At 30.0% G+C, this 12,416-nt stretch overlaps 1 protein-coding gene across 11 annotated transcripts in view; it reads right to left on the reverse strand.

Moving 5' to 3' along the window:
• Positions 1-4,680: 4,680 nt before the first annotated feature.
• bsk (mitogen-activated protein kinase dJNK) overlaps positions 4,681-12,416 on the reverse strand; it is a 117,346-nt gene continuing 109,610 nt past the window's right edge. For 6 of the 11 annotated variants that reach the window (XM_088191059.1, XM_088191061.1, XM_088191063.1 and 3 more), the window contains 7 exons: positions 9,179-9,308; positions 8,898-9,095; positions 8,687-8,821; positions 8,494-8,623; positions 7,631-7,788; positions 7,437-7,562; positions 4,681-5,745 (listed from right to left, as the gene is read on the reverse strand). In XM_088191059.1, the coding sequence (XP_088047185.1) occupies positions 5,596-5,745; positions 7,437-7,562; positions 7,631-7,788; positions 8,494-8,623; positions 8,687-8,821; positions 8,898-9,095; positions 9,179-9,308 (1,027 nt within the window). In that variant the 3' untranslated portion in view covers positions 4,681-5,595. Of the gene's footprint in view, positions 5,746-7,436; positions 7,563-7,630; positions 7,789-8,493; positions 8,624-8,686; positions 8,822-8,897; positions 9,096-9,178; positions 9,309-11,102; positions 11,371-12,416 lie in introns of all 11 variants that reach the window. The other 5 variants (XM_088191065.1, XM_088191068.1, XM_088191070.1 and 2 more) reach the window with 1 other exon arrangement.

Here is a 12,416-nt window from a genome sequence, read left to right on the forward strand (position 1 = left end):
TATTACCAGAAATATCAAATTGATTGGTTCATCCAAAACATCTTTCGACAATGACCAGATAAAAAATTCAAAAGAATTCTAAGCTACCTTAACCACTCAACAGTTGGATTTTGAGCGTCCAAATTTTGGCAGATTTTTTTAGAAAATAGTTACCTAGTAATATTAATACAATGTTTATACAGAATTTATTCAATAAGTTTTTTTGGTATGGTATATTTTGAAACATTCAATACATAACCATAAATCACAATTCGGACAGTAGTAGGATCTTATCTCTTTTCAAATTCTATTGCTGTTTCCACTCTTTTATGAGCAACATACTTCTACACTGTCGGATTTTTTTGTTAAAAAAAGGGCTGTCTTTATTTGCCGTGGGTTTCTATAAAATGTCTACCAATTAAAAGTAATGGTGACGGTGTTGATGATGGACGTCCTGAATGTTGCTGTATTATTCCTAAAATTGAACAAAAGTTACATAAAAGTGGATAAATTCACTTGGCGTTCCGGCACCTATTTTTACGGTATTTTTAAGGTTTCAAAAATAGTTGTTTCTGAATGCATGTGCATAGTAATTGACAATGTGTGGAACATTTTATTTCTTTATTTATACATAAAGGAGACTGGGCAAATTTGTATGGAGAGTGCCCTATGAACCAATAGAGATGAGAGAGTATGCTATTTTTGTTGGTGGACCATAGTTCTATATTCATAGAAAGGCGCATCAAAATATGCGTCGAGGATTTTGAGAAAATCATTTTTCTTTTTACCATAAGACATATGGGTTGATACTGGTAGGTAAATAAATAAAACGATTATTATTTTTACAACTTTTATTTTTTTACGTGCCCGCGAGGGCAATGGAAACGTCGGTGAAACGTCAAAGCTTAAGTTATCAATAGTAGGTAATAGAAAAATTCATAAAAGCACACAATGATTCACGATAAACGATGAAACACTGCGCAGAGGCATGCCACTACTTGCAACTAAACCCAATTGCTCTGTCCCTCACGTGATGTAATGTTTAAGTTTGCATATTTTCATTTCTGTAGGTAATATTTTGATGGGATCAAAATAAAGAAATTAAGTCTTGATTAGTTTTTTTAAATGGTATATAGTTCGATTCCGTTGGTCCATAGGCCACTTTTGCCCAGTGTCTTTTGACGTCATTATTTTTATTTTATTTATTTTTTAGTGTAAAAATTTAACCCCAAGTTTAAAATTGAAAGAAAATTCCAATTATTTCTCAACTTCCAGTCCCACTAAAAAAATACTAAAACAATAATAAAAACGACAGAAAATATGGAAATATTGGTGCAAATCGATTAATCTGAATCATCCCAAGCTGATCTTGAGTTATTGATGTAGTGAAGAAATTATTAATGCTCAGTTGACATTTGGAGATGTGGAAATTAGAAACATGTCAATCAGACTTCCACTAATCGAAAGATAAATGATTCGTGAACTTTGCGAATACATTGTCGAAGACATCCTGAAAAAATATTGCGTTTGATATATGCTATGAATTCTATTCCCATTTTTTTTAGTGAATGTGAACATGGATTTTCGCAAATGAATCTAATTGTTACCATCAATAAGAGCTTCGTTGAAGACCAATACAGTTTCGTCACTTTTATTGATCAAACTTTTCGATCCTGCAAAATACGTTGATCTGTGGTTTTTCAGATTTCATTCTGCCATAGACACCAACGCATAAAATGAATCAAGACGACTTGTCAGGCAAAATATAAAATTATTGTAAATAATATCATTTAAAATATATATAATAAATAAAATACATGACTCACTTTAAATTAGCTATTTTATTCAAAACACCAATGTTTAGGTTCTTTTCCATATACACAGCTTTACGATTTTATTTTTCATCATTTTTAAACACTAGGAAGTCATGAGTGTCCTGAGTATTAAAATACAAGGATTTTTCAATACAATAATATTAATCTTCGAAGACGATCTGTGTCGCTTACACGCAGACGTTTACAAAACAAACCAATAAACGAGTACTACACATTATTTATAAAGAACATTGTACAATATAAAAAAGTGTATTGTGTATTATTTTATTGTGATCTGTTGGATGTATATATATATATTTCATTATATACACATGTAATAAAAAATATTGTACTCGGTCACGGGGACGTAGTCGTCTTAATTAATCGTAACAATGCCACTACTGATTAAACGTTAGAGAGTCTGGACAAAAATGTTTTGGACGTACGCTTGCGAGATACTTTATATAACAATATTTGGGATGTTTTAAAGCTATATAACGTAATTGTTGTACGTGCAAGCTATTTTATTTTTATTTTTAATCACTATTTAATTCAAAGTTTGTGACTAACTAGCACTAGATAAGCTTGACTAGCCAAGACGAGTTTATTCGTTTGTGGGTGATGACATCGTTATGTAGAAAACGATACGAGGAACTTTACGATAATTACCGACGCGTCCCGATGAATATCGATTAAATTGATTGAATCAGTGGATTTAATCCAATAATGCGGAAGACGGGTATTATTTATTTTGTCTTGTTTATGAAGAACATTTGAGGGGCTTAAAAATATCTGCATTAAGTCACAAGTGGTGTATTTCAAAACAGATTTAAATTAGACATATTTTTTAAATCAATTCTAGATGAGACAAAATTCTCATAAAAGATTTAGTAAGACAAAAGACTGATCCAGTGCTTCTAGAATTAGATTTTGATTATATTATGTAAATACCCCTCGAAAGTTTATTCATCATCATTGAATGGAATGTGTTAAAATAAAAAAAATGACGCTCCGAACCGATAATAGACCTTACGTGGCTAATTTCAAAAACTACGACTCCGTCCGTCGGCGACGAGAGACGGCTTATCTCTACGAAGCGATCACAGTACCGACACTGCACTACTTAAATACATTTTTTTTATGTTGATGATATCGGATCCTCGTATTTGATTTGGCCGTCGACAAATTTGATTTTTACGGCGACTTTTTTTAAAAGTAATCATCGATAAAATTTACATATATGTACAGTTTTTCATACTTATATTAAAAAATATGGAGACACAATGGGGAGTCTATTTTGAAGGCGGATCTGCAGGAACAAAATAGTGGCACTGTTTTATGCAACGAGTGACAAGAAAGTGTGCAAAAAATGATGCTATTTATTTATATTAACGTCTATTAAAGTAGTATATAATCAGAAGCATATTTATCTCAATTTTCCAGAGTTTAGTATAACAATGATGTGACAGTAACTTTGAACTTATTGGTTTATCTTAAGGCTAGATATTAAATAGATCAGAAACAGTCTGGAGGTGGTACAAGCAGTGCAAGCAAATAAGAATCAAAGAGTATACGAGTGCATTCAATTGACCACCCAAATAATGAAAATTCAAATAATTTGTTTTTATTCTAAAATAATGATTATTAGTGCTAGTTTGTCAGCAAAAAATGTATAAAAAGCATTTTTGTTGATCTAAAATAGATTTTTAAGCCGAGGGTGTAAAAAATATTAGAAAAATGCATAGAGTAGACTTTGCACTAGATTCAAAAGATCTCCAGACCGTTTTCGATAAAAATATATAAAGTATTGATACTTAAGAATTGAATAATATAAATTTGGATGACGGTAAAATTATAACAAAATATCAGTGATGAACCCGTCATCAAGTCGCTACAAAGTTATCGTTTGCAAGAATCCGTACTTATGCATTTATGTATATAAAAAAAAAATACTATACCATTATACACATTGGAAAGGATTATTTATTACTTATTGGAACGGATTGTTGCATTTAGATAATTTATATCACTTTTACATCATAAATATATATTAATCATATGTATATAAAGATGCAAAATATAGTCATGATGTATAATAGAAAAAGTATCTATCGTTAAGCCAACGTTATTACGACTATGTTTTAAGTATTTTTGTAACTGTATTTACGTCTTACATTAGTACTTAACATTTGCATCAATATTTACATGTATTATTAATTAATTTACAGTTAATTCACTAGCGTAAATGATGTCGTAATTAGTTACGTAACAAAAAAATATATATGTTATCATAAATAGTTTATTTACAATTATTATGATTTGATTGTATTCTTATTTTAAACAGTACAAACTAATTATTGGCTTCAAAAAACGAACGACACACTCCAAACTCGGGTAAGTCACTAATCGTCACAGTACGTCATCGTAATTGCACTTTTACTCGCACGTAACACTATTGCACTTTCACGTCGTTAATCAATCCTGAACGTAACATTCTAAATCGGTAAATTAATAAAAGTATGTTCAAATCCTTTACTTTTTTGATTTTTATTGCAAACAAGGCTCGATAAGATCGGCGTTCGTTTAATGACGACGATCAGCTTTCTTAATAATTTCGCTCCGACTCGTTACAATAGAATATTTTTTAAAGGCGACCAGCACCAGACGACACGACGAAAATTACAATAGACGATTCACGACTATTTGACATCGTCATTGAATCGACGCCGATTAAAATACATATTATTTTATATAATATATAGATAAGCCGTTTATAAAAAAATGAAAATGAATCTATTTGTAATACATAATTATTATATAATATTATGAATTAATTATTTTTAAGGCAATTATTTTTTTAATTTCGTTTTTTTCATCTCCATTATTATTGCTCGTATTTGTGAATCTTTCTAAATAAAAAATAACTAAAGTAATTAGACTATTTTATTAAATATACATGTATATATTTATTTATTTTCACATAATATACGATTCAACTCATTACTGGCAAATACGTGTATATAGTAAATATAAATGGTATTTAATATATTTTAATCGAAATTTGAGGAATGTCACTACCGTTTTAAAAAATAATCGTGCGCCATGATCTTACGTGTAGAGCTTAATCGTATAATTTTACACTTATCGTATAAAGTAAGTTCGTGAAAATAATCACCGTAAGCCCTGTAATGAACCTCTTTGCAATGTGATCGCGTCAATTTAGATAAAAAAATGATTTTCAACATAATAAAATTGATATTAAAAAAACGAAAATATAATAAATTCTCATACAAGTAAAACAATAACATCTTGAACAAATTCACATAATAAAATATAATAAAAACATCCTGATCGTTAAAATATAATAATTTAATCGACGAAGAAAATTTAATATTAAAGCTTCTTCGTATATTAATTTTCCATATAAAAATATAAATCATCATGTCGCCTTGATTTAACAAACATAACCAAAAAATTATTAAGTAACTCACACAAAACAATCATAATTTACTATTATCAAAATTGCATTATATGGAACCAATCATCACTAAACGTTAAATACTAATTAACATATTGTCCTATACTATTAATTACAATTAAGTGATAGATAAAAGACACAGCAGGACAGTAGAACTTAGTTTTAAAATAATGTATTATAATACTAATAATAAATTCATGATAATAATAATAAGAGTACACATTCCATAGTACTTTCGTTAAACTGTGGCCTACAATATTAGAGGATTTTTTTTCATTTAAAGGTATGACATGACAATCTTAGAGTAAGTTAATAATGAATAGTTCAGTTTGCCGGCTCGTTTTGAGGCTGCACAGTCGCCGGCGGATTATGCTGTGCTTCGTACTCCATCACTTCCTGGTATATTAACTGTTTCCACTGATCGACCGTATGCTCTCGTTCGTCCACTGAATGATCATAAGGACCTGGTGCAGGCTGAAACAAAAATCAACAATTACATTAATCATATAAATATCTGATTATATGAAAGATTTCGTTATTACAGTGTAAACCAAGTCTCCTCACACATAATTATTATTATTTTCTATCATAGAAGATAGTGTTGAATCTTATGACTCTCTATATTCATAATTTTCACTATACTATATTTGCGTTAACACAGTCAGTTCTAGAGCTATCCATTTCATCATTATTCATAATTGGGAAATAGATGAAAAGTTTGGGTTTACACCCCTACTATTAGCTCTAAAGCACACGATACAGATATACGTTCAATATATTTATTATTACTCATGTTTATATTTTGAACAAATTTATAGAAATTAAAATCATTACTACATCTTTTATTTATCAATCAATTGAAGTAATGATAAGTATATCTAACGTATATTCGTATCGTGTGCTTTCTCAATTATGAATAATGATGAAATGGAGAGCTCTCAAACTGACTGTATTAACGCAAATAGAGTATACACACCATTGAATATCAATTACAGTAATCTCCCGATTTTACGTCGCATGTAGTTTCATAGCTGACGATATAAGTTGAGATGGAAAAGTTCATACAATTCTATACTAAAGTGTTCTAATTGGTTCTTGACAGTTCGATCAATATAAATGCAGCAATAGTTTTAGTTCAAAGTAGATTATTTAAGCAATCTTGCAGTGAAGTTGGACTAGATAAATATTTTTGTTGACACTTTTTAATGTTTTGTTTGAATCAATCGAATCGATTACTCTTAGTCTATCTATTCTCAACATTTTACCAGTTTATCTATTTTCAGGATTAGTGGCTGAGTGGTGTGACTTTTGCATCTAGTTAGGCGCCAAATATACAAGTTGTTTAAAATATCCTTTGTAATTATCGTACAGTCACCTTACAACCTAAGCTTTCACAAAGGGTTGAATTTAGAAGTGGAGCTTAAAACTAATTTGATTGGCTCTCAATTATTTCATCTCCCAATCGTCCTAGTTTAACATTAGCATCAATTGTCATCTACTGCGAACTTACTCTTAGACAAGAATCAAAGTACTAGATATTGATAAATCTTCATCAATTTCACTATATAATGTAGGATTTTTGTACCTCAAGTTAAAAATAATATAGCCATATTTATTTAAATTTAGTATGGGGAATAGTAATTAATCTTGCGACTATTGCATTCACTACTTTTTGTCAGACAAGTTTGAAAAAATTAGTTGTCTGTCTTATTAAATTTTTCCAATGGTATTGTGGCGACGATATGTTATGTCAAACTGCTTCTCTAAAATAGATAATAACTACTTCCCATATAAAGAGATAAAAATAACACGTCGATGGAAAAATATTGGTTCCGAGAAACCCTTTCCCTCCGCCAGGTGCCACGGATTCGAGCCACTTGAATTTAATAAAAAAATCATGTCATTTAATGAAGGGCTATGAATCATAATGAAGTGGAAATATTAAAAAACGACCACTGATTAACACCCCTCCGAAAAAAGCTTTCAATCATCAAAAATTACACCATTTGATATGCTCTTCTTGTTTCTCTAAACCTTTTGTAACGATTTGTAAACATAATATCCAACCTTTTTTTTGTTGTTATAACGAATGTGAGACGGATAGTATATTTATATTTTAATCTAAACATATAAAATCTAGGATCAAATAATTGTATACAACTTACAGCATTCACTTCTCCTTCGTCATACCAAACGTTTATGTAAGGATGCATCAAAGCATCTTCGACTGATATCCTGCGTTGAGGATCAATAACGAGCATTCGCGATAACAAATCTCGTGCTTGGGAAGCCTAAAAAATAACATGATGATTAAGTGACAAATAAACTAAGCATTAATGTTGCAAATATAAATTTTTACCTTTAATCTGTTGTGTTCATTGCTATCTGAAGGGAAGAGCACGTCCGGAAATAGGCGATCGAATGCGAAGCCATTATGTCGAGGCCTGTTTTCGACATAGTTACGAACCGTCGGTTGTAGTCTAGTCATGAAGTTTTGAGACGGTGTGCCAAGTTGTTCTGAACATTAAAAACAAGATGTTATTTATTGAAAATTAGTAGAAATGTGGTTTATGTAGAAGCTTATAAATATGATATATGTATAATAGAATTCGTAGGATTGCTATATTTTGTTTGTAACAAGTTTACAGAATCGTCTTAGCACATTATGACCCGATCATGCGTTTTCGCGTGCAACATTTTTGTTTGTAACAAGTTTACAGAATCGTCTTAGCAAATTATGACCCGATCACGCGTTTTCGCGTGATAGCAAAATTTTTGTGACCAGTCGGTTCACGCATTTTCGAGAATTTAAAATGATGTATATCATGCTTATAATTTTTTTTCTAGAGATGATAATGTACATATTTATAATTTTAATGTGTTAAGATCGAAAGCAAAAAAAATATGCTTAAGTGTGAGACTATATATAAAAAATGGTTTATCTTGAGTACTAAATTTCATTAGTTCCATAAGAAACCAGCTTTCGTAACCACTTTCGTTTTGATCTGCTTTTATAATCTGCTTAACTTCAAGTTTCAGTGGATAAAAATAATCTTGTCAATTGAGTAAAATGAATATGCTACAACTAGCATTTATTTTATTGGTGCTAGTATTGTTAGTCTTTGAGATGTAAAAATGGAGACAAATGCTCAAATTTGATTATATAAAATATGCTTATGAATATTGTGTGTCGGATAGATGCAGAAGATAAAATAAACTAACCGATGATTTTGTTCCACTGATCGATATGATCAGTACCCGGAAACAGTACTCCGCCTCTGATCATCTCACCCATGATGCATCCGACTGACCATATATCTACATTCTCCGTGTATCCCATGCCCAGGATGACCTGAAACAATCGATCCAAATCAAAACCTTGCTCTTTGATACAGTAAAATAAAAGCGTACAAACCTCTGGCGCCCTATAGTACCGTGTCACGACGTACGGTGTCATCATGAACGTCGTACCGGCGGTTCTCGCTAATCCAAAATCTAAAATCTTTAATGTGCAATCGCTTTTCACAACTATATTGGACGGTTTCAAATCCTGTATCAAGAAAAAAACATATATAGTACGATTTGACTTTGAATTTATATATACATATATAGTAAATATCGCATACCCTGTGTATGATTCCAGCTGAGTGTAAATGTTTAATCCCGCAGAGCATTTGATACAGCAGATAGCTCATTCGCTCGTGGTCCAAGTCCATTTGTATAACTTGACATAGATTCGCATCCATTAATTCCATTACTAAGTATACGTCTTGAAACTCCTCCAATGACCTCTGTGGCGTGAATGCATTTAATAGTCCGATTATCTGAAATTTATTAGTGAATCGTTTAACATCCATAGTGTACAATCGAAATACCCTCTAATTTGAATATTGAAACACAAACTTACATTTTTATGATTTACAAGTTTCATAAGCTTAAACTCTCTATAGGCCCTTTTCGCGTGCGTCACATTTTGAAAGGGCCTAGAGAGTTTTTTAATGGCTACATTTTGCTGCGTGACTGTGTCATAAGCCGCACTGAAAAACAAAGTTTCATTTTATTAATCGTATGCGAATGAGTAACATACAAGATTTAAATGAGCTTAGAATGAGGCGAAGACCACACAATTGTTAGTATCTAAGGTGCATATATAAGAAGTGATGTTATACACTAAATTCTAAAATAAATGATTAATGGCTGTAGATATAGCATAGTTTGACTACGAGAGATAATGCAATTGTAATGGTATTGACTCCTTTTATTTGTAAATCTTTCATAATCAAACTATAAAGATATGATGTATTATACAAATAAAAACTCGCAATGGAATAAATAATTTAGTAATCTGTTAGAAATTATATTATTTATTCTAATTTAATCTATTATGCTATGATATAAAGTATCAATATTCATACTAAATCCATTAAGAAGAGATTTTTATTATAACGGCAAAAAAAAAATAGTGTATTAACATGACAATATCAAAAGTTTTATATATATTATATAGTGCGACATCTTGGAAGAAACGTGTCTGATTTGTTATAATTATAATGCTATTTATTTCCCGAATTTATTTGGTCAAAGCTCGTGAAATTGCAGCAATAAAACTCTGAATTAGATAGTAGATAAGTTGAACGTCAATGTTTTTGTAGTATAACTATCATAAAATATGGTATTATTAATAACTCCAGCAGATTATTTTCTTTCCAAAAGTAAAATGTAATCACCAAATTGAAAGCAGTTTCTTTAGACGCCATTGTTTACTGTTTCAAAAACTCTTAATCCAGGAATTTAATTACTGCACCTAATATGATATTTCATATTCTTTATTTTATTGCTTTTTATTATATTATATTTTATTTTAAAGAGTATCGAAAGTCTAGAATATAAAGAGATTACTGAAATATATGATTAACCCTTTGGTTGCCGAAATTCGAGAATTGCCGGATACGTTGTCATCATTGAAGAAGGAATCGGATACATTGTTAATGGGCTGTAGAGTATTTTATTCAGGGCAAATATTTTTATCTGAACATACATTTTTTAATTATGTATTAAAACAATAGCTCGGAAGCCAAAATAATATTTTATTACCGCAACGCTTCTTCCAAAACATGTACTATAAATTCTAAAGAAAACTGAATATAAAGATTTATATGATACTTTAAAAAACAGTTATTTAAATATTTTAAACATGCAAAGCTAACAGTCTTCTATTAAAAATAGCTAAATCTAGCAATGCCTTATTTAAAGTATCTTAAAGAACTACTTTATAAAAAAGATTTTTTTAATAAATATATTTACTAAATTTTGTCACTTTTCCAACAACTACAATAATTCTAATTTTAACTAGTATCTATAATTTAGGAAACGGGAGACTTAATAAAATATAAACTAAACCATTTGCATTCTGTGTTATGATTTATAAATATTACTTTCACTCTTATAAAGAAGTTCTTTATATTAATTATAGCATATTTGATAGCACAAGGTTTATCTCGCCTAATTAGCTTTAGCATAAATCATACAACACAAGTATTTGACATGAAGATAAAATCAGTTTGATTCAATGAATTGTTTAATCAAATCTTATTGTATATACAAATATTATTATAAGAGTATTTTAAACATAAAAGTTGTATATTGAAAATTCTCGATCAATCTTCTCTACTGAATCTGATTATATAGGATAAATATACAATACATAGATACGCACACAACATGGATGATGGTTAACTTGTTAATATATGTATATAATGCGATGCGTGATATTTGTTAATAAATTAAAATGTCCAAATGTCGGTCGTACATAAGCTATTGATGTTGCTTACCAAACGGTCCCCTGGGCTCCTAAGCCACGTGGTGATAGATATATGTAGCGACTCGGCACGGTGAACTCTGTGCCACCGAACTCGACGGTACAAAACATATCAAAGATTTCAAAGCGCAACTCCTCGAGTCAGTGAGAGCGACAGAGAGCTAATTAACCCAACGATTGCGATAAACCATGTGCGGCGGACATATGATAATGTTGCTATTTACACTAACGTCTATGTATGCATGTAACGAATCACAACACAATATCACCGACAGCGTCAGCTACAGGAAAACAAATTAAAAATAAATAATAAAAATAAAATAGTATGTAATAATAGTAATAATACAAACAATAAGTATACAGATTGTTAAATTCGTGTGTGAGAGAAAGTGTGTGAAATCTGTGATGATGGATGCAAATGATTCGATGACAACTTTCATCGACTCTCGAGCACTAACTGAAGTTATTTGAATACGAATACTAAAATCAGAAATTTATCTAATCTTACCGAAAGTTGCTTGATAATAGCTAGCTGGATAAGAGTAGTAGATATGAAAAGTATATAAACATACTTTCTTTTGCTGTGTTTTTCATTGCATTACTTTTGAATTGATAAATTTACAGTTGAAACTTATCGTAGATAGTATTTTATGCAAATTCTAGTGGTGTGTTTCAAGGCTTCAGAATATTTTTATTAGTGACCCAACGTAATCAGACAGCTTATGGGTAAAAAAATAGAAGGCAAGAACAATTTCTCAGCTTTTGGCAAATCACTATTGATAGTTAATTATAATAATTATACTCTGTCCTATTTATCGAGTCAGTATGAAGCATAATTTATCGTTAATAAGATAATAAAATATTTGATTAAAATATCAGGAAACTATAAACATGTGCTGCAAATTTATAAGGCAATGGAACTTTTTTAAAATGGTATTATAGCTAAAATAGATATTTTTTAATTTACATTTGTTCTTCAATATTTTTTCGGAAGGTAATTTAAAAAATAATACATAAAACGAATGACTTCAAAAACAAAATAAATCTATTGATTCAAGAAAAATGCCAGTTGTAACATGTTCATTTTAATCGATTGATAAGATAATGAACGATAAATGAGCTATCAGTTATCTAGTTAATTTCTTAAATTCACTAAAAATGTGCAATTGTAAAATTGTGAAAGCATTGAAAATATATATTTATCTATTTAATAATTTAAAATTTTGGCTGTCATGACTTAACAGTTTACCCCAATGCTCAATGATCAATGATTCTAAGTATCACTAAAATCCTAGCGATTTGTCTTTTCACTTCAAGCGGCTCAATT

Source organism: Plectrocnemia conspersa, unplaced genomic scaffold (genome assembly GCF_051122295.1).
Source record: "Plectrocnemia conspersa isolate PC_06_02 unplaced genomic scaffold, ASM5112229v1 ptg000008l, whole genome shotgun sequence".
NCBI lineage: Eukaryota > Metazoa > Arthropoda > Insecta > Trichoptera > Polycentropodidae > Plectrocnemia > Plectrocnemia conspersa.